The sequence below is a fragment of the Plectropomus leopardus genome, chromosome 19, assembly GCF_008729295.1.
Source record: "Plectropomus leopardus isolate mb chromosome 19, YSFRI_Pleo_2.0, whole genome shotgun sequence".
Taxonomy (NCBI): Eukaryota; Metazoa; Chordata; class Actinopteri; order Perciformes; family Serranidae; genus Plectropomus; species Plectropomus leopardus.
The window spans coordinates 27,473,345-27,497,257 of record NC_056481.1 but is presented as its reverse complement, the minus strand read 5'-3'; the positions used below and the strand labels follow the sequence as shown (position 1 = coordinate 27,497,257).

Genomic DNA, 23,913 nt, shown 5'->3' with positions numbered 1-23,913 from the left:
AAATACTGGGACAAACTACAAAAACAGCTAATCAAACAGTCAAAAGATTTGGAGTAATGTTGAGGTTACTTTCAGATGATTATTCTTTATGTTGACAGAGTATCAGTACGAAGGAGTGCAGGATAAAAGTCAGCTGTAAACCCTTTGAATTTCCCCCAACATTTTTTCTAAACGAGTATGTAGCTATCTCTCTTTTAGCTGCTCATTTAGGATGAGCACAGAAACATTTTTGTGAAAAAATGGATGAGTTTAGCTGCTGAGCGATCATGCTGCACTGCGCTGAAGAGCAAAAATAGCTATATGACTCTGTCCAAAAAGTCACATACAAAAGGGGAGTGACAACATCAGGTACCAAATACTTACTGATTTCTACATTTGTATCATCATGTCATTCCCCACACATGCATTTTAATCAACTTTCCGTGTGTGTGTGTGTGTGTGTGTGTGTGTGTGTGTCTGTGTACCTGGTCATTCATAACGACCATGTTTCGACTGAAGAGGTCGTGGTGTGTAATGATGCCAGTGAACCACTGGGTGGCCGAGTCCTGTCTGTACACTCGCACACGGTAGCCATTCAATGAATAGGGACCTGGACACAACAGGAAACAAGAGTTATTGTCCCACTGCTGCAAGAATAAAACTTTAGTACAGGCACACACACTAGTTGCAGTCGTTACATGACTGAGCAGACAGAGTGCACAGTCACCAGAACACCATGACCCAAACAGGGAGCAAACTATTTCACTGGCACAATGATGTCTTCAGAGTGTAATACTTGGCAATATAAAGAGCCTCATAAAAAGCTTACCTTGCATAAAAATTTCCTGCACCTTCTGGTCTTTAAGCCAGCCCCTCACTTCTTCATGGAGCTGGTGGTTGTCTCTTAACACTGGGTTCTGACTGTCCACCTCATCCTGAAAGACACGCAAACACACACACACGCAGAGGATATAAAAGGATCAGCATCAAACACACACAAAGTACATTTACATGGTGTTAGAAAGAGTGGAACTATTGTGTTAGTCCAATTAAAACTGGACTTTTAAACAATTAACTTTTTTGTCCACCTGTCACTGTGGCTGCTGGATTCAAAAAATTACCAGCCACTCATTAGTTTATCATTGTTTTATTGGCTGGTGAGTTAAGCAAATCTAGCAGTCACTTGCACATTTTCCAAACATCTGGCTGGTGTTTGGTGTGAATTTCCAGCCCTGTCCATATTCAGAAACCATATTTAAAGGAGCCTTCAGGACTTCTGTGAAGCTGTAATCTCACAACTGTTCTATATGAAGGCAAAAACTGCTGCTACAATGCAGTTGTTCTTCAGCTGAAGTGTCAGTGAGGAGACACTCAGTGCGTTGACATGATGATGGAAAAAACTGGAATTATTGTGTTAGTCCAACTAAAAGTGGACTTTTAAAATACATGTTAACATGTAATCCAACTGAAATCATATGAAGAATTTCTTCAAGTCAGACTAACACACCTTGATAATTCTGTTGGGAATCAATTTACTCTTTAATGTATGTACTTCCAAAGGATCTGAACTGGCCTAGGCGTTATGCAAATGCTCAATAGTCCCATAGTGCCAGGCTTTGACCCAAAAGATGAAAAAATAAATAAATTTGAAAAACCGGGAAAAATAAAATAAGACTGTTAGTATGTATTTTAGGATTATGCATCCTCCATAGTTAGTTCGGGACTCTATGTCTACCTCAAGTAAAGAGTTACCCATATATAGTGAAGTCTTAATGCCTGCAAGTTGACCATAGATACCTGAGATGGACCAGTGCCAGAAGATTTAGTAGCACAAACACATTCCTCACTTCTCAGAAGAACCTTAGTTCCTGACATGTTAAAATTTGATCCCAACCATCTATGTCATAACATCTGCATAAATACCACTGGCTTTACTCTGTTCGTTGTCGAACGGCCACTTGTATGTTTCCCTTGTTCGTGTGTCGGCCCGAGTGCTTGTAATAAACGTTTCCTGATTAAAGCTTCAACCGGTGTCTCTGCTCCTCATTTCCACCACAGAATATCATCCTATCAAAGACGAAGAAAGGGAAGAAAACAAAACAAGACAAAGGTGCCAAGTAAAGCATAGAGTACATACGAAATGTGTATTACCGAAAAGTTATCCATGTCGTTACCATTAGATATGTAACCCAATTACCACTTGATAACTCGTTCGGTTTGATATAATAGGTCAACTGGAAGAAGGTCAAATGGAAACTAGCTGAAAGGAGGCGTATCGCCACCTATTGGTGGAGTCAGACATAAGAACCACTGACACAACTTTAGGCCACCATCACCTTGAAACAATCTGTAATTTGTGAGCTGCTGTGCACATTTGGCTTTAGTAATCAGTTTTTGGTGATTTCTTAAAAAAAAACAAAAAAAAAAACAGTCAAAGTATCTCAGCATCAGTGATATGTTAACATCGAAGTCAGTGCTGTTGTTATTGTGATGTACTATTATATGGTAAGAGGTTTAAGGAAATACAGCTATTCCCATGTGAGAAACAGAAACTGCTGTGCTGCTTGCCATTCTGAGCAACATAGTGAAGATAAACAGCAGGGTTTCTGTCAAGCAGCTAGCAATCAATAGTGAAATACACACATACACAACAGAAACAAATACTCTAATCCCTCTAATCAAATTGTGATTCCCGTAGGAACAATTCATTCCATAAATGATGAGACCATCATACAGTAACTGCACAGAATCGAAGAGTATTTTCCTGTAAATACATACAAGAAGTGCAGAGCAGAAACAGAAGTACAGTCATGTGAATAAACAAAGCACAGCTGGAATTCACTATGGAAAAAAAAAAATTACAAACACACACACTTTGATGCACAACAGCATAGAGGGGAGCCATAAGAGAGACATGGAAGAGAGGGTGAAACAGAGAATCAAGAGAAGTGGGAGAGTCTATTTTGTTGTTTAATGAAAAAGATCAAAAAAACACAGAAGAAAAATAATAAAATCATCTTCAGCACCTAAAAAACACACAAACCACCAAAATACACGATGCTGACAGATGACAGAGAGAGGAAGAAGAAACCAAACCACAGCCACCACACTGGTGGTGCATTCAGTTTTTCTGTGTGTGTGTGTGTGTGTATGTGTGTGTGAGTGCACGTGCATGTGCAGTTCAGCTGGGGTAGCCTTCAAGGAGATGCATCACATGTGAATCATTGATGAACAGAAAATATGTTTTGTTATTTCAGTACAACCTGAATGTGTCCTCACAATGCAGAGCTGTAGGTGTCAGTCTGTCCTGTCTCTCTCTTTGACTCTGTGTGTCTGTGTGTCTCCCTCTCTCTCTAGTCCTGCTGCAGTGTTCTACTTTCCCAGCCTTGTTCAGCTCTAAATTAAACCAGCATATACACTAAAAATAGCACAGTGGAATGCAGTGCTACAGAGGTCAGCATAAACGTCTCTCTTATATTCTTACAATTTGTCGCTCTGATGATTTCTTTTACCACTGCTATATGAAAGGCACAACTAAAATCAATCCAGTTGATTTCACACACAATAGGTACATGGATGTGTAAATAGTACTGTGATCCTTGGTTTTTACCAAAGATTCTAAAAGACTTTTGCTAAACCCAGATTGACCTCAGACACAAGCTCTGCAGCACAAAACCCTGTCAGTGCATGACAAAAGGATATATCATATATATGTAGATCCTAAATTAGTCATATGCGTAGTATTACAAAGCATTTTATAGTTAGATCATTAGAGAACATCCATCCACTGCATGGCTCAGCTCAACTCAAGTCCACACAGTTTTAGTACCATGTCCTTTTTTCTATTTAATTCTGCACTGCAGACAGTATCTCTTTAGTGTAGGCATGATTCTCAGCTGATTACCATAGTGACACCGCGTGAAACTGGCGTGATGTCATCTTCAACATGACGGTCTCTGAAACCTTTCATCGGCACCCAAACAGAGGAACGTCTGCATTTCTTCAGGCATACAGCACAGCATGCACAGGGTGTGAAGTGAACATAGTGTACAGCTTTGTGTACATAGTGTAGTGAATGTACTATACTGCGTGATGCACATGGCGTATGCTGTGATGTACATGGTGTACTGCGTAGTGTAAATAGTGTGCAGCACTGTCTATAATGTACGGCTGCATAGTGATACAGCACAGTCTACATGGTGTATGTTGTACATAGGCAGCGCACGTAGTGCACAGCATGGCCATAGAGCCGCGGGTGGCTGTGGCTCAGAGGTAGAGTGGGTCGTCCTCTAATTGGAAGGTTATCAGTGGTTCGATCCCCAGCTCCTCTGGGCAACATGTCGAAGTATCCTTGGGCAAGATACTGAACCCCAAATTGCTCCCGATGCTGCGTCATCGGAGTGTGAGTGTGTCTGAATGATTTCTGAGTAGCAGGTGGCCAGGTGGTGTTAAAGCGCTTTGAGTGGTCAATAAGACTAGAAAAGCACTATATAAGTATAGTCCAATTACCATTTACCATCTACATGGTGTAACAGTGTACCATGTAGTATACATAGTATATGGTGTAGTGTACATAGCATATGGCTACATAGTGATATGGCATAGAGTACACAGTATACAGTGTAGTGTATTTAATATACGGCGTAGTTAACATTGTGTAAGGCGTAGTGAACATAGCATATGGCTACATAGTAATACGGCACAGACTACATAGTGTACGACGAAGTGTGCACAGTGTATGGTGTAGTGCTACACTACAACATACACTATGTTCCCCTCCTAGTGTACAGAGTGTACAGTGTAGTGTACATAATGTATGGCGTAGTTTACATTATGCACAGTGTAATGTGCATGGTGTATGCATAATGTACACAGTCTACAGGGTAGTGTACAGAGTGTAAGGTGTAGTATACATGGTGCTTGGCATAGTGGAAATAGTGGAAATAGTGGTGTCCAGTGCAGTGTACTTAGTGTTCAGTGGTTTAGTGTCTGCATAGTTTTGCAGGCTGCCATTTTTAAAAATATGATTCAACTGAGGTTGAGTGGCATAAGTGATGGTTCTAATGATAATTTCTCTGACCAATTAGTGGCCTGCAGTGTATTAACACCACCTGCTAATATAAGAACTGTTCAGTCGGAACCTCTAAAGAGGTGGTTCCACAAAAGTAGCAGGTATCAGGTACTATTCACAACTTTCGCTTAATGCATGGGCCATACACCAGTGGAAAATCAGTACTACTGTGTAAAGACACAATATGACCAGCTTTGGTCATAAAATGTCCACCATAACTTATCCATTTCATTTTTACCACTTCTTTCATCTGAATCTGTAGGGATGCTGGTAACACTGGAGCTGGAGGATCTAATCAAAGTGCTGTGTGTGGAACCTTTGCGCCTTTGCACCGCCTCATAAAGCCCTCACTTTCCTGTGCTAGAGCTATGTTTAGCTTTACTTTTACAAAAAATAACAAGCATGTATGCGCCTGAGAGTCTATTTATACCATCACCACCGCAATCTATTCTGGCTTGCGGTTGGCCTGTTTAGATACGATACACAAAGAGACTGTGTTACCAAGGCAACATGGTCACCATGACCACATACTGGTCTCTTTTCATAGTACTAGAGAGGAACAGAATAAATTCACAGAATCAAGTGCATTAACACAAAGATTCACAGTCCAAAATGTGATTCAAGCATGTCATAAGCTTATGCAAAGTTAGGGCTGGGGCAATAGATATAACATCTATCACGATAGATATATATCAGTGTTACATAGACAAAATAAAATTAAATTTATATATATATATGTCATTTTTATATAAAAGCACTGATTTACATCTTGTGGAATTAAATGTTCTGGAAAAATGACTGTTTAAGCTAACTGAATAATAAACATCAACGTTGTCATTCCTTTCACAATAAATCCAACACTGCCATTAAGCAGTCTTGCTCAGTCATTGGCCTAAACACATTCAGAGGAGTGCTGGGCCGTATACTGATGGCAATCCCTGTGAAAGACTTCTGGGGGCACCACTGAAGGTGTTGCGGTACGCTATTCCAGTGAACCAGCATGCACTATGCCCTCAGATGTCCCCTAAGACGGGCTGCAGCCATCATTAATGACCATAATTAAACCATTTGAAACCTGAGCAAATCAGCTTGATATCTTAAGAAAACACACAAAGGAAACTAGCAACTCAACAAAAAATGAACCAAAAATTAGCAGCAAATTAGTAAAAACTAACAAGAATTACCTGAATATGAGCAAATGAAAAGGAAAGTCAAACATAAAAACAAATGAAAGAAAATGGCCTAACAAAAGTACTAAAAATAAAAATAATTATATAATTTGTAACATTTTGATTCTATAAATTCTAATAATAATAAATATTTATTTATATAAACATTTTTCTTTTTGTGGATAATTTTCACATATTAATTTCCAGGTTGTTTTCTTGTCACATTTTTTTTTAGAATTTGCTCATTGCTTTTCCCCATGTTTTTGAAGAAAAAGGTTTCAATTCTTGTGAAAGTCATCTGAATGCAGCACAAGAAATGACAAATTAAAATGTCTGCTGTGAAAGAGGCCTATCACCAACTTCTGTATACTACCAACGAAATGAAATTACTTTTATTCTTTCTGCAAGTAACGACTCATTAAATGCAACATGAAAGTATACAAATAAAAGTATTTGCATGCTGCCTCCCTGTCCAATGTGGTTGTGGAAGGTGTTGTGGAAGATTATGTGCTATATATTTTAATCAACCACTGCAAAATGTAACACAAGTTCCAGTTAGGTATAACAACCTGTGCCTTTGAAGCTGGGCTGAATGAATGACAGTCACCATGGCGTGAAACCAATCTCTGGTTCTGTTCTGGTTCATCTTGGTAAGAACAAACTAATGTTCACAATCTGAGTATAAAAAAAGCTCTTTCAAAAGGAAATGGGATTTTAATATGCTTTTAAAAACATACAGATTTTATGATCTACTAATTAAAACACATAATGGATTACCACTTTCTTTATTGTCTTCAACCTTGTCCTATTTCTAAGATTCAAGGCTATTTGTTCTAGCTGTGTTGTGAATACAACAAAGGGCTGAGGCAAACACACCACAGCGTGACACAAGGAAAACTTGTGCACAAGATAATTAGTGACATAACTACAAATTTGACACACATTCACATTATGTTTGGGAGACAAAGACAGATGGCTTGTTAAAGACTTCAAGCATACTTCCTTTCGGAGATAAAAGTGGTTGCTGTGGAGACACAGAGGCATGAGGGAACCAACTGTGGGAGAGCTTCTGATTATTATCATTTCAGCGCTGATGGTCATATGGTTGCTCAGGGATTAAAACGATGAATGTGTATGTAGGTTTTGTATATGTGAGAGGGATTACAGTACAGTACAAGGTGACTGAGGATCAGCTGGCCAGTGGTCATATTATTTGACATCTTGTAGCTGTGGCACTGTGTCCATTTTAGAACCATAAAAGAACCGTTACCATTTTAGAACCAGAACAATCAACTAAGATTCATTTGTCTGGCAATGCCATTTTCATTTAATGACAGTCATTTTCTATTTGCAACCAAGATATATGAATATTATGGATTTCCCTGGAGGTTTAGCATCTCACTGATTTCACTCCAACAACAGCTCCTTATCAACTCCTGATGACACATGCTCCTGCTGCCAAGGCGAGGACTGATCTGCTCCAGTCCCTGAATCAAACACATGGACACTTCACTCAGCGTCAGTTCACTTGTGACTCTGTGTAAAAATATGATATTCCAGAGTCAGATTATGATCATTTGCTGTGATATAGCTGAACTATTTTTTAAATAATACAGCTTTGACCCAAGGTTTTTGTTTTTTTTTTTAATATATAAGCTAAGATGTAGTTTAACTACTTTGGTAAACTACAGTTTTAATGTAGTCTGCCCAACACAGTATGTATGTATATTTTCATTTATGATGTATACATGTACATTTGTAAGCATACACATGTGCATGCAGTGAAACCACGCAAATTTTCAATTACAGTTTGTCTTGGATGAGGTTTGGTTAACAGTGAAAAACATTATTATTATTATTTCGCCAAAATAGCTGAGCTCAAAGTCCAGTCAAGGTGTCAAGTGTCATCATATGACTGACGAACCATACTTGAGTCATGTGATGAAAACTGAGCTGACTTCATTTGCTAATAAAATTGCTGGTAAGTCCAGTGTTAATGTTGAGCACATCCTACAGGCTGCTGCATATTACTGGCTATGGCTACAATCACACCAATATTCCACTATTATTCCAAATATGACAATATTCTGAAGTTGATTAGGGTCATACAAACAGCATATTCTGCTTAAACATTCAAATTAGGCCAACTTTCTAAACATTATTTGAAGATGTTTACAGCCAATTCAGAATATTCATCTCAACTCTGGTCATCCCTGAGTTGGGTGTTGACACACAGTCTCTTGTCAAGTCAGGTCTATTTTATTTATGAAGCCCATTATCACAAATCACAATTTGCCTCAGAGGGCTTTACAGCATATGACATCCCTCTGTCCTTAGACCCTCAAATCAACTGAGGAAAAACTCATCCAAAAAACCCTTGAACAGGAAAAAAAACAAAAACAACATGTGTTTACGGTTGACTCTGTCTCTCCCCAACAGTTTGCAGAGCTGGAATAGAGTTGCATGCAAAAGAAAATCCCACATTTCTGGTCAGAAGCAGAGACACAGCTGTTTTTAAACTTTATAAAAGACTTGGATATCAGCAGGTTTTGGATATGTGCACATATCGCAGCACCAACCTTTTCATGAAGGTGATGGAAGGAAAGAGAGAGTCAAACAAGTACGCCACCAGAAAAAACCTGAAAATACTATTTAGATGCAAAAAAGCAGCTATTCTGTGCATGTTAATGTACTCACTGTTGAAGCTTGACATAGGACACATCGAGCAAGATCATTTTCCAAAAAACCACTCAGCTGATTTCCTAAAGCACAATAAAGTCATATAAAGCTGACTCTTATTTGAAGTAATATAGACTGGTGTTTTTCTTTCCCAGGAACACATCTTTAGTCATATCTAAACAGTGCACACATCTGCTTTCATGGAGCACACAGAGCAGAAAACAGCCAAGAGTTTCATTTGTCTTTTAGGACAAGTTATGGGATTTCTGTTGGTAATCTACCACTAACAGATGTCATTTCACCTGGCCAAATCAATTGTCACCTGCTAAAATGAGACACCTATTGTTGGTAGTGAGTGAGCCGGCAACCACATGTAAGGCAATCCCTCTATATCTGGTAACAGTGTGATTTGACACCACAGGTGTCTCTGTGAGCATGTGTCCGGGTGTGTGTATGTGTAAGCACACGAGATGTTGTCAAAGTAACATGACACTGGGATGAAGTGTGTGTGACAGCAGGGAGGAGCGGGCTTACCTAACGAGAGGGAGAGAGAAAGAGAGAGAGAGAGAGGGAGAGGGAGAGGGGGAGAGAGGGACTGCTCTGGAGAGAGAGACTGCTCTGTAACTGAGAGCTCTGTGTGTGTTTGTGTGTGTAGTTTGGTTGAACTGAGTCAGCACTAACAGTTTTATTCTGCACCTCCTGTCCTTCAGCCTCAACACACACCATAACTTTGTAGCAATACACACACACAGACTTGAGCAGCAGGCTGGGTTGGCCCACTAAACAGTGACTTCATTGTACAGTTTATGCCAAACAGATTGTAGCCCCCTCCCTCTCCCTGCCTCCCTCCCTCCTCTTCCTCCCTCCGGTCTTCCTGTCCAACTGGAAAAACAGAGAGGGGAGTGGCCACGGCTTGACTGCTCTGAGTGAGTGTGAGAGAGAGAGTCATACTGTTTTTACTGCTCAGTGGGGTTCAAAGGTCTCCAGAAGAATAGGCAGCTCTGTGCCGGCATATTGGTCTAAGAATGGAGGAATCTCTGTGCTTGTGTGTGTCTGTGTGTGTGCGCGCGTGTGTGTGTGCGTGTGTGTGTGCGTGTGTGTGTAAGTACATCTCTGGAGTTAGTAGTGCCAGCAGAGAGAGGCTCCCACTCTCCTTCACTTCAGATGGCTGCAGTTTTCTGATGATGTGGGAAAGTGTATGAGTGTGAGTATAGCGGACGTCGTGATTGAGTAGAGTGTTTCTTACTTTGAAAAGAAATTACACTGACGTAAAACAATACATGTACATGGACGGAATCCGCTTAGTTGGATTTAAGGTATGAGTATATTTAGGACTGACAAGATTTTAATAAGACTTTAATAAGCAAGTGTCTCCTCTCCTAACTGCTAAATATCCAGCTAAAGGCCATCACTCAGTGGCAGACAGGAGCAAACGTGCTGCATCTTAAGAAAATGTATGCAAATAGACAAAAAACAAGCAAAGGAGGATACATCTTCATTAATTTATAAACTTTTTTGTTAATGAGAACAATGATTATTACAGAGTCCAATTTTTTGGTCTAAAATGCAGTTTTCACTCAGTAGTTACTATGGTGTATTATAATTTTAATGTATGCTATCTAATATCACCCATTTTGTTATATTTATTTATTTATCTTTTCTCTTTATTTGTGTAATTATTTTTATTTGTGTATTTATCTATTTATTTATAGATTCATTCATATATTTGTTTATTTATATAATCATTTCTATGTGACAGACTGACTGACTGACTAGCTTGTTGAATGAATGTGATTCACTTAAATGAAGCTTTAATTTTAAAATCAGTTCTTACACTTATTACATCCCATTAGGCTGTCATTTTCAGATTGAGAGTTGGCTTGACTGCAGTAAAAAACACTTAGATTTTAGCTCATGTCACAACATCACGGAGGGATAGCCAACTCCGGTAACTTAAGTCACAGTCCGCGGCCAAAACAAGCACGTATGAATGTGTACATCACTTTTAAGTGTCCTCTGGAAACACTTCCGTTGTGTTGCAACCATGCAGCAGACAAGTCTGCCTTTCTGTGTGTGTCCGTGTGGGTAATCCCCATGTGGATTGTTTTGGTGTGTCCATGTGATATCACGGACAGGCTGAAAAAACAGGTAAACGGTAGAAAGCAGCAAGACCAGAGATCTCTGAAAACTTCACAATGGTTGCTTCTCTTTACATATCTCTTACTTATTCAGTCTCGGAGTCATTTTGATGGGTGCTTTAGAGCTGCTCAGGAGAAGATGGAGCGTAATTAGTGACGGAGCGTCATTGCACCTGACTGGTTAAGGAGCTGAAATTATTGTGCCCACCCAGGTGTTGTGTTCCCATCAATGCTGATTAGAGTCGGAGGTGATAAATACCCGCAACTACTGCGGAGTCATTTGACTCAGGTGTGAATGCTGAATCTACACATTCTCATTGCATTAAAAAGCCAGATGTTAGTGGGTGTTAGTGGGATTTTTGTGCAGTGGAAATAAGGTGTTGTGTGTTTTCCAAGTGCTGCACATGTTTTCCTCATTTGCTTGTGTTTGTCTACTGCAAGGTTTTTACTTAAGTTTCAGCACGTTTGGCCCTTTTGGCCATGGTATATCAAGGCAAAAATGACTGAAAATGCCACTGCAAAGCAATGTCAAACATTACAGCGCCAGTTGCTGTTTTGAAAATCATTCATATAGGATGTGACGAGAGCGCTCAGTTGCTTGTGTGTTCTCTTCATCTACCCATGATGTTCTTTGGAGTACAAATACTGACACGCATGAACAGAAGGTACATCATGTCACAGTCAGCTGGCCATCAGCCATGAAGTAATGAGACTCAATGCATTTGGTTTTCTTTTGGCATATCGCCTTTACTGGACAGTTGACAGTGACTATTCTCAGCCTGGGAGGAGAGGGAGATGAGTATGACATGCAACAAAGGTCATCTGGAATCAAACCAGGGACGCTGCAATCATGTGACATGTTGGTAAAACATTCACCTACCAAGGCGCTAGAGCCGAGGTGGCATGGCAGCTGAGCATGGCTGCAGACTATGCTCAGTTGGCCATCTTCACAAATATCACTTAATTTACAGTTCTGCATTAACTCTTTGAAACCTGAAGCAACATCACTTTCCTTGTTTCGCTCTCGGAGACCTTTGAACTCTGAGCAAATTGGTGCAATTTCTTTTAAAAACATGGAAAAGGGCAATGAGCAACTTAATAAGAAATGTTTCTCAATCCGCAAGAACTTAACTGTTTCATAAAAAAAAAATTCAAAGAGCAACTGAAAACTAAATTTACAATTGTCATAATTACATATTTAATTATATTACAAAATTATTCTAATTTTTTAAGCATATTTTTCCAGGTCATTTCCATGCTTTTTTGTTTGTTTGTTTGTTTTTTACTTTCTCTTTGGTTTTTTTTGGGTTTTTTTTTTTTTACCAATTTTCAGATCATTTCACTTTTTAGAAATTTCTTGCTAATTTTAGGGTCATGTCCTCTTTTGTTGCTCATTGCCTTCTTCCCATGTTTTTGAAAGAAATCAAGTCAGATTTCAAAGGGTTAATAGGTACACAGTAACTAATGCTCGCCTCCTCAGAGGTCTAACTACATATCACTGTTACAGTTGCCATTGCAGGGTTTCCCACACATTCATGTACTTCTGGCAGGCTACCACTATCAAAACATAGATTTTCCAGCACTACTTAAATATATATACAGTGCAGTTATTCATTGCACCACACTCTGAGCGCTGAGCGTACTGTTGTCACTGCAAAAACACAGGCGCAGTGAAGCTGAATCTTAACTGTTTATTGTGCTGGGTCTAGAAGTTTGCATTCACTCACTCTGTACTCTGCTGCTCCTCTTATCCTTAATGCAACTGATCAATTATCCACGCCAAGGCTCAATCTGCTGCACGGGGATGTAAATAATCATGATGAGTTTTGTCTGCACTGTGCACCTGCAAAAACATCTGCATTCAGTGTGACAGCAAAATAATAGAAAAATCCGTGGGAAACAGTGAATAACAACAACAACAACGACAACTGTGATTGGTCACCTTGGGCTACTTGTATTTCCAATGCTGCTGGAGTTTGTTGATACTGAGGACAAATTGGAGTGAGCTGAATTCTGCTGCTTTTCATCGACACACATCTAACAAAACTATGTCTACTGTAAATGTTGAGCTCACCCCAAATCCCGCTCTGTCACAGTGAGACAAGGCAAAGAAGCAAAGAAATTACCAGGATCCGACTCCAGTTCTATAAGCACTAATGTACTAATGTATCACATACAAAATAATGTACAGATTTACTGAATTGAAGCACAATATGGCCTGATTATGTGTATACATGTGTTTAGTGTTGCTGAACTATCAATCAACCTTCACCGGTATCTCTGTGGTTTATTACTCTGTGTGTACGTTTGAACGGTGGAGTGTGTTGCTGTAACAAAATGTTCCTAGAAGTGATGGAGCCATCTTGTTTCTAGTAAGTCTGGGCTACTACATTTCTCTGCTCTATGTCTGAGCAGCAGCCATTACATAATACACTGCATTTACTTTTACTAGTCGATCTGTGGGCCATGGTCTGTTTTGTCACTGCACTTCTTGAAAGAGTGAATAGCAAAGCCTCTTAGTTTCAAAGTGCCTGAAGCCAATTAAAGGTTGAAACACGACAGACTGTGCTCTGGGAGGAAAAGTGCTGCAGAGATGTGCAATCCTGCAAGCACCATCTATCATTCATTACGTGAGAGAAGCTGAGAACATCATTCCACGCATTAGCTTTTTTATTATGTGGTTTGTTTTAAATGAGGGGACTTCAGATATAAACAGGACATCCTTACAGCTGTAAGTGAAACATTTTACATCATGTTACACTGTACTGACAACCTGCAGTTTACCACACACTTTAACCCTCCAAAACCTGAGCAAGCTGGCTTGATTTCCTCCAGAAACATAGGAAGAAGACAATAAGCAATTTAAGAAATGTTCCTAAAATTTGCAAATAATTAATAAAAAATTCAAATAAAATTATCTGAAAATAAGCCAAAAAAAACCCCCAAAAAACCCCAGAAAAAGTAATGCAAACAATAAAATGGCCTGAAAAAGGTGTGAAAAACTAAACTAAAACTGTTGTCAACTCCTGTAATATAACTTTTAAATACATTTTAAAACAATTATAAATAAGAACTCTATACATTTTTCTATCTTTTTAAAAGCTTTTCTAAAAAATTTTAAAAAATTTTCTAAAGAAATCAAACCAATTTCATCAGGTTTCAGAGTTTAAATACTACTTCTAGACGCAGTTTAAGAAAACTGTAAGACTGTGCAGCTTAGTCCAGGTCATTCCAGACTCCACAGGGAGACAACTAAATGTCTGTCAGTGTCACAGATATCAGGTGTGTGTGTGTGTGTGTGTGTGTGTGTGTGTGTGTGTGCCTCTCTATAGTAAATAGGACAAGGGGAATTGTGTGTGTGTGTGTGTGTGTGTGTGTGTGTGTGTGTGTGTGTGTGTGTGTGTGTGTGTGTGTGTGTGTGTGGCCCTCTATAGTAAATAGGACAAGGGGAATTATGCAGACAGTATCCTGCATCAGACGAGCCTATAACAGCTCTGAACACACACATTTTGCTCCTTGCTGCAGAGCTGGACTGCAGTATGACTTAATGATGTCAATGAGCCATGGCTCCAGTGATGTACATATAAAATACATGACACTGGTGTGAAATTTATGTCAAGCTACAATCATAAAGTTTGAATTACTCCAATGTTAGCAATAGGTAAGCTAGATCAGTCATCGCTGGCTTATTTCTAAAATGTTTTGTCAGACACATCATTCTGCAGCAAATCTTGGCAAACATTTTGACTGTGAAACACCCAGAAAAGAGCATGTGAGCAAAGTCCTGTTAAACCACCATCTAAACTTAATGATAGAGAGAGACAAGCACTCCCTCTGACAGAGAGCACCAGCGCAACCATCACACACAAGAGCTGTTATGTATAAATGTCATAACAACATGTTAGTAGTGTCAAGATACTTAAAGCTTCATTTAGCCACAGAGTGGATGGGATGGATCCTAGGCTACTTAAAATTAAACACCAAACAGATTGGTTGATGTTTATCTGCCAAAAAGCAGCACCTAAAAACACAGGAGATACCACAGACTTTCTTTGTCACCTGAAGCAACATTAAACAATAAAGCACACAGGGCTATCATCAACCAAAAAAACCCTGGTTGATTGAAATTCTCCCCACTCCTCAACCAATCCATTAGTGCCAATACCACCACCAGGTAAAGTACACTCTCCCTGGTAGTGTTATGTGTCCACCAAAGTCCTTTATATATAAAATGACTATCTCGCAGACATCGAGTATAAATTGTCACATTGTTTTTATAAGTCATCTGCGTTTCGGTTCTTACAATCTCTCCTCCGTCTCTCTGCCTCACACACACACATGAAGTAGGGCTTTTGCAGAGCTCCGATCTCTACAATTTAGTCACAGTTTGCGACCATGGAGTACTACTGCGACTTGGAAATATAAGCAATATCTGAACTGGGGAGCTGTTGTTGCTGCTCACAGTTAATGAATCCTCACGGTTTTTGGTGCTAATGCTAACATCTAACTGTTGACCAGAAGCTTCCACACCAAAGTCCACACCAAAAACATCAACACTTCCTCCCTTACACAAGTCAGGTCCTACAAAATAAAAGCACCATGGCCCCCACTCTGATTAATTCAATTCTAACAATACCTTTTAAAATTTCATTATGAAAGTACTTTATTTAACTTCCTTATAATCATATTTTTTAAAATGTTGTTATAATAGTAGTGTTTTTTACATGACAGTAGCTTCTTTATTTAACTTTAATGTAACTGCAGTTTATTCAATGATTTTGTATTTTAGTTGTAAACATTTGTATAAAAGACATTAAAAAATATTGAGATATATATCGTGATATAGCCTTAAAATATCGCAATATTATTTTAAAGCCATATCGCTCAGCCCTATATGAAGTTTACACTGGTAAAAACAGGTTATCTGCAAGTTCTACAAACTGCTTTCAGACCTGTAAATGCCATGCTGAAGGAAAATCTAAAGCCACTCAAACAAGCAAAAATGAAAGCAAGCACTGAGGCCCAAGCGTATCCCTACCAAATACAAACGGGCAGTCTGCTGTTGTCTTTTTAACTTCCCACCAGTTACTAATGACCACAGTTTGCAATGACCAATCATGCACAGGTTTTTTGTGACTAATGAGAAAATAAATGATCTCACATCTCAAACTTGGAAATCACTTTGGAGTTATTATACTTTGGAGAGAGAGTTCAGCTGAACAGAACTAAGCAAGGCAACTACATGTGATACCATCAAGCTCCTAGAATACAGAATGTTTTGCTGCCATTGGAATACAATGTTACAACATCCATCTCGTCTGTTGACAAAGTCTGGGTCATTGGTGGAAGCTCACCATGACAGAGTCAGTGCAGTGGCCAAGGCGGACAGCCACAGAAACTACTGCACAGATTCAAAGCACGAGTCACCAGAGGACACAGCAACAGCAGATCTGACTTCTGATTGGCTAAAACCAAAGGGAAAAAAATAGAAAAAGTCTCTCTCTTGGTATTTGGACTTGTCTTAAAACAAACTGATGACTGACAGTGAGAGCGCAGAACACAGTCTTCCCGTCTGCTTGACACTGAGTGGAACACAGTGTTCCAGCCAGCACAATACAACAAGCTGTGTTCAGCTGCAGAGCTCTGACACACATACACGCACACATCACACACTCAAATACACAGCTGCATAACACAAATATACATCCCTGTGATTTACAGCCAATTGTAAAGCTACAGTATCTATTGTGTGCCACTGTATCAGTCAGTATTAATGTGTGTGCATGAGTGTGAGTAATTTATGAGTCAGTAGCGAGCAGTCATGTGTAAAATCACTCAGAGGACAGACTGTGGCTGCACATGTTGGCTTTATATTCACATTAAACCCTGGCAGTGTCAGATCCATATGGAACACAGCGCCCAACCCTGGCTGCTCTCTGGGGCCAACAGCTCTCCATGGCTGCAGTATCCAGCCTCGAACTAATTGTGAATGACTAATTCTTCATTAGCAAATGAGATCCGGTTACAATGTGTACATCTGCCAAAGGACAACACATTTATGGTTCCTTTTTAGCCAACAGAAACCATTTATTCCCTTCATGAATCATGACAGCAGGTAGCTTTGGTTCCTTTTATTTCAGTGTTAACCGCCCTGAGACTGAAACCAGTGCTATTACACAGCACAGCCAAAAAATCCAGCTTTAATTAGCCATCATTTTCCTGACCGCTTTCAAAGTGGGAATAGTATTTCCAGTGGTGGAGGGGGTATTCAGATCCTTTGCCTAAGTAAAAGTACTAATAGCACACTGTAAAAAATACTATCTTTCAAGTAAAAGTCCCGCAATGGAAATGCTCCAGTATTAAAACTCACTGAATCCATAAAAATCTAAAGATAATAATAATAATAATAATAAATAATAATAATAATAATAATAATAATAATAATAACAATAACAATAATAATAATAATAATAATAATAATAATAAATAAACAAACTAAATTATTCCAAATAATCACTACTAGTAGTTAAATGTTAAAAAAATAAATAAATAAAAATTCTATATAGTTTTCTAATACTTTTTATGCAAAATTCTTATTTTGTAAAGTAGCTAGTAACTAAAGCTTTCAGATAAATGTAATAAAAACAAGTACAATATTTCCTTCTTGAATGTAGTGGAGTTGAACTATAAAGTGACATGAAAAGAATAGACTCAAGTTGGGTGAAAGTACCTCAAATTCACACATAGGGACAGCACAGAAGTAAATATACTTAGTTACATTCCATATCTGAGTATATCTTAAAATGGGAACCACATGGTCAGTCAAAATTTAATGCTTCCACAATGCCTTGCTAACTAAAGGAAAGGTATCACCACTGACAGGACAACAGGAAACGTTTTTTTCTTGAATGCAAAGCACACTATTTTTGTGTTTTCAGTTTCACATAACTGCACTGACAACTGAGATCAGCTGAGGCTAACAATTTAATTACATGCACACTGCAGCATGTGCACGAGCAATCATTCAAATGTAAAACAGCTACAATTTGGCAGAAAGCAGACGAGTTGAGAGTATTTGCAGTAAAGGAAAGATAAACATCTCTATGTTACTTTAAGACAGAGCCAAGCCTTTGTGCGACGCTGAGCTAACTGGCTGCTTGCCACATCTCCATATTTACCACACTGACATCAGTATTAATCTTTCCATCTCCTATTCAACTCCAGGCAAGAAACCAAATGAGTGTGCACTCTAAGTAAGTACACACTACGATACAGTGAGTCATCAAGCATCATTTTGATTAGAATTGATTTTTACAGGTGTCTTTACAGATCTATGGCATTTTTATGTGTCAATACAAAAGTTTCTTAAAGGTCCCATATTATGCTAACTTTCCAATTCATACTTTCTACTGAAACATGTTTACATGCTTTACTTTTCAAAATAAGGATCATTTTTCTCATTCTGTCTGCTTGAATATACCTGTATTAACTCTCTGTCTGAAACGCTCCGTTATAGTCCCTGTCTCTTTGAGCCCCCCTGCCAAAAAGCCCTGTCTGCTCTGATTGGTCAGTCAGTATGTTTACATGAACAGTAAAATTGAGCTTATAGCTCCATTAGGCCATTTGACTGGACTGCTGTCCTTGTTCTAGTATACAAGCACCGGGGGAGAATCTATTTATTGAAGTAAGTATGTCTGACTCCACCACAGTAGGTGAAGATACAGTATGTCCCCCTTCAGCTAGTTGCTACTGAACCTTCTTCTGGTTGACCTATCACGTCATACCAAACAAGTTAGCAAGCAGCACATGTCGAACGGTGATAACATGGATAACTATTCAGCACTGTACATTTCATAGATACTCTATGTTTTACTTAGTACCTTTGTCTTGTTTTGTTTTCTTCCCTTCTTCTTCTTTTATTTTTCCTGGCTTTCTTCTATGAACTTATGCTGTTCGACTTCTGGGTCAAAGCCCGGCGCAGGGACTATAGAGCACGTGCAGAGCGCTTTGGCCAGTTCAGGTCCGGTTGAGGTGTAAACATGAAGGAGTAAATCGACCCCCAACTGCATTATCAAGGTGTGCTAGCCCAGCTTTGAGGAATTTGATTCAGTACGATTTCAGTCCAGTTTCAGTCGGACACATTATTTCAGGGCTGGAAATTCACACCAACCACCAGACCGCCAAATGAACTGTGTGCATTTCTTTTAGGATTAAGTGTTTTGATACTTTCACAGCATTTATGTACTGTAGCAACTGTACCTGCTATCTAATAAACAAAGTTACATCAAAATCTGACTTTCCATAATGGGACCTTTAAAAACCTCCAGACACAGCAAATTGATTAAGTGGGCTGAGTGTGATTGTTACCTGGTATGGTTGGAGGGTCGAATGGTCAGACAGGAAGTCCAGCTGTCGGTCTAACAAGAATTCCACTGCTGTTACTGATGACAACAGGCTCTTCCCCACAACTGGCTTAAACGCCTGTAAACACAAAAACACACAATATGGTCAACAACAACACAGAGACAGTTCCACAGTAACATCATAATATCAGTCAGACAGCTCCTGTCTTTGAGGAATGAGTCCATTTTGGAAAAGTCATTTGTAGAATTCATTAATTGTACGACTATGTGATAAACAACACATATACAAGTTCTCTTTGACAAAACAACATAAACCAAATTTGAAAGAATGGAGGCAGAGAACGCACAGAGAGAAGGACAGAGCAGCAGAAGAAATTCGAGGGAGGAAAAGCAAAAGCGTGATGAAATGAGGGATGGAGGAAAAAGAGACAGAGCTGGGTAAAGAAGGACAGCTCCAGAGTGATGAATAAATTAATAAGTAGAGGAAGTCTGACAGTTCAAAGGCAGTACACTCCACTTTGATGTCGCCATTTTTAAACATCCACACGCGCACACACACTGATGATGTCTGTCAGCCTGCGGCCTGAGCTCAGCTGTTAGTACACATAGAAAACACAGAGTGAGCTGCACTCACTTCCACATTTCCTCTTTGTATCCGTCTGTACTCGTGAATATAGTGCAGTGTAGAGGGGCTCTCCTAAGGTTTCTTTACAATCACATCACTTCTTATTTTCCGCTTTAGTGGCTGATTTCAGTCAGACAGATAAAAAAGGAACATATTTGGTGAGAGGGGAGAGCCACAGTGGACATGTGCATGTTTGTATGTGTGTATGTGCAGTGGGGGTGGGTGCTGCTGTGATTTATGGTTACATAACAAGGTCAGTCTGATAGAGAGATGAGAGATTAGAGGTGAGAAACATGATCACTGTGACCCCCCCAAACACACACAGAAGGCAGGAGCACATTTGCAAGCAAAACATGATAGTGTGTGTATCTGTGTGTGCAGCTCTATTTCTGTCTGTCTGTACAGTACATATCACATTTCCAGCCTCCACTGGCAGAATGCAGCCGGCAGCCCAGCACTAGACATTATTTTGGGAATTGTTTATTTAAAGCTGTAAATGTCACTTTTGTCCCCCTTTGGCAGCACACAGAGTCTTGACCCATTCTGCAGTATCATAAGAGCACTACACTGACAGTCAGTATGTTTATATGAAGTCTAGAATCCCGGGTTAGATTATATTAAGGAGAACAGGATTTTTATATGGAACATCAGTAACCTGCATCTTCATCAGATCATCAGCAATGGAACACTAGAGTAACAATCAAATTTATCCTGTGCACTACCATTTCCTTTTATCTTAGCGTGTTGACATCATTACATTGTTAAACCATTGTTAGATATTGTGAAAGGCCTCTGAAAGCAGCACAAGAAAAGTGATGGTGCTCCAGGGTTCAGGGTTAAAAGGAACACATTGACTATTTATTAGCATAACTGGAGTTCAGAAGGCAGACAGCAAATGTAAATCAGAAACTTGTATAGATGATAAATTGCAACAGCATCCCAACTCCTACCTCAGTGCTTCAGTCTGTACACACAGGACTCTTAGAAACCAGGATGAGGATGAGATTACTTCAGTAGAAAAAAAACTCAGAAGCTGGCTCATACTTTTTACCAGACACACAGCAAGGTGATAGCCTGACATCACCAGACTAAATCACAAATGTGAATTAGTCACGAACCCGCTTTCGATTAGCATAGCACATTAGGGCTGGGCTTGATGCAAAGCAGGAGAGAGACAGAAATGCCTGAGTGATGGCACATGTAAATAAAGTACAGCGTGCACAGATGAGCTGCTATATTATGAGTACATTGAACTTTTGCCAAATCCTGTTGGAAGTACGGCAAACACATATTACTTCTCATAAAAAGCTTTCACTGCAGGTCATTGTTCTATAAGTGAAAATATACTGTCCGGTTTGTTCAATAATGACACGGTAGCCGCTTTAACAGAAAATTCCACATCAGTTACAGCCATCTTTTAGTCAGTTAGTCATCGTATCAAACACATCAATACTAGATAAATAGTTGTGATTGGCCTGGCACATCTCAGGCTGCTGTAAATCTGTTGGAAGCAGAGGACAACCAGACGCATCTGCCAGAGCAAATAAAAACTGAGCTTGCAGACTGGTATGGTTCCCAGGCAAGCTGCTCCTCATAGATTACTTTGTAACATGAACACTGTGTTTCTAATGCTAACCTCGCAGCCATCTCAACCAAGAACCAAATTAACTGCTGCCATGATAACATCCCAGAGTTGTTCAATCCTGTCTCAGATAATGCTAAACATTTTTGTTTTAGCATTTCATCTTCAGCTATCTGCTTTTATTGTAACACACAGCTAGCTTTGGTCTGATTGTGTTTACATGTGCAAACAAATTACAGGTTTCTTGTTCAAAACACCCAAGAGAAAAGTCTACTAGAGATTCTAATATTTCATCATTTGATCGGAAATTCTCCCTTATTAATTCTTCTATGCATTCACTAGCATTTGCCACAATAAAGTGAATGAAGTGAAGATGACAGTGCACAGAATCTGTGTGATGAGCCATCAGAAGGTGAGAGTCTCTATTGAACCTGACATGATGGGACCTTGGCAAGATTTGCAGCATGTTAAAACAGAACACATGAAGTAGGCTTGTTACCATGGCAACCACTGCAGGCACACTAAGCTGATAAAGCTCTGTAAAGGATGCATAATAGACCTTGGGTGAAGAGTATGACTCAACTGTGAAACACATATTTGTAGATCTAAACGTGGTAGTAAATATGCCCATGGAACACAACTTCAAATCCAACATGAGATCCAAAGTTGAGGGCCATCACAGTGGACGTGCTCTCTACAGTCACAGGCACCTCTCATGAACTGGTCAGAATGAGTCTGAACAAGATTACAGCTGTGTGGGTGTTCTGGAGGCCTCATGTTTTATCTGGCACACATTGAGCAGCTGACGAAAAGATCCCGGTACACAGAGTTATTACATTATCTAGCAAGTATTTCACTTCCAGCAGACAATGAGATTTGCAGTTTTGTCTCTGCCTAACAATGGTCTTAGATAAAATGAGGCCTACCTTATGTATGCTTTTAACAGAAAAAAAATTGTTTTGGTTCAAATTTTGTTAGAAGCCCATGAGATGTGGTTGAAAGCTGTAGAGAAACCAGACTTAAAGTGAAGAGTAGGCTCATCTTGAAGTGGAGTAGTTGACAAAATAATGTGCTACCACCACTCATAGATTATAATTCTGTGAAAAACTCTTGTACAACATTTGACTCCATCCACTGATGAAGTCTCAGAAGCCCAGTTCAGACCAATGGCTCGGGACAACATGAAACTGTTTAGAATGTTGCAATGAAAAGTTACAGCAGTGTGAATTGGCCCGTTTTAGCTTGACTCAGGCCAGCTGATGGTGTCACCTGCAACCCAGTTGGTCAAGTCTCCTGCGGCTGTTTTTTTTACCATAATGCACTTCACCTGTTTCAACAGCCAACCAACTTATAGTAAAGTCTGCTGTTGGAGTCAGTAATCTGTCTGCAAACAGTGTCTCACTGCTGCTGCAATAGCCTTCTGTCCTCGCCATGCCCAAGTCTGGCTCATTCACATCCTCGCGGCTGAGAGCAAAATTCCGTCCTCACGGTGTCCTGGTGTTGGACGGTGGGTCGCTGCTGCTACTCACTGTATGTGCTGCATGTCACACACATAAACACACTCTCATTGACTAATTAATCTGATAATGAAAGTTACTGTGGTGGATTTTCTATGAACACTGGCTGTCTGAGGCTCAGGTCCTTTTTTTTTTTTCTCTGTTTCATCTCCAGCCTGCTAGAGATGCAACTGTAGCCAGTACCTCACTATCACTATCCTCACCCTTATCTTAAGTTACAAATTATATTCTGTTACAAAATAAACCCTTAAAAGCTGGAAATCACAAGAAAGTACACAGTTGTGACAGAGATGTTACATCATCTCAACAAGTTGAATTGGTGTGAACTGACTGGTTTTTAGAACGCTGAAGACCAGCACATTGGATGTAGTTTCAACTTGTCTCATTGCAATTCTTTGGTCTGAACTGGGCTTCAGATGTAGTTGAAAGTTCTGGATCATTGGCTGAGATTATTTTATATAACGAAGATTTCCAAGTTAAGCTTTGGAAACAAAAAAAATCCTCAAAAGTTGCTCTTTATATGTGGAGGTAAAAATCTCCATTTCCATGAAATTCCATCTTTTGGAGATGACTGAAAGTTTGACTACACCTACTGATGAAACCTGTGGTGAGATCGTTTTTGTCAAGTGTTACTTTCCATGGGCCAAATATGATATTTTATACTAAATTATGCAGGTCTTCTGTTAGGTCTTTTATCAGCAAGGAAAACAAAGGAAAGTTAATATTATGAGTGATTCACAATGACTTTTAGTAAAGAGCCGTGTCATGGCCGACTTCATTGGCCACTTAA

General features: G+C 39.4%; 1 protein-coding gene across 3 annotated transcripts in view; it reads right to left on the bottom strand.

The window, feature by feature from the left end:
• The window catches only part of jmjd1cb (jumonji domain containing 1Cb), a 175,036-nt gene that overhangs the window by 45,363 nt on the left and 105,760 nt on the right, over positions 1-23,913 (bottom strand). For all 3 annotated transcript variants that reach the window (XM_042508073.1, XM_042508074.1, XM_042508075.1), the window contains exons 3-5: positions 19,404-19,517; positions 809-914; positions 465-589 (exon numbers count right to left, since the gene is read on the bottom strand). In XM_042508073.1, coding sequence (XP_042364007.1) covers positions 465-589; positions 809-914; positions 19,404-19,517 — 345 coding nt within the window. The remainder of the gene's footprint in view (positions 1-464; positions 590-808; positions 915-19,403; positions 19,518-23,913) is intronic.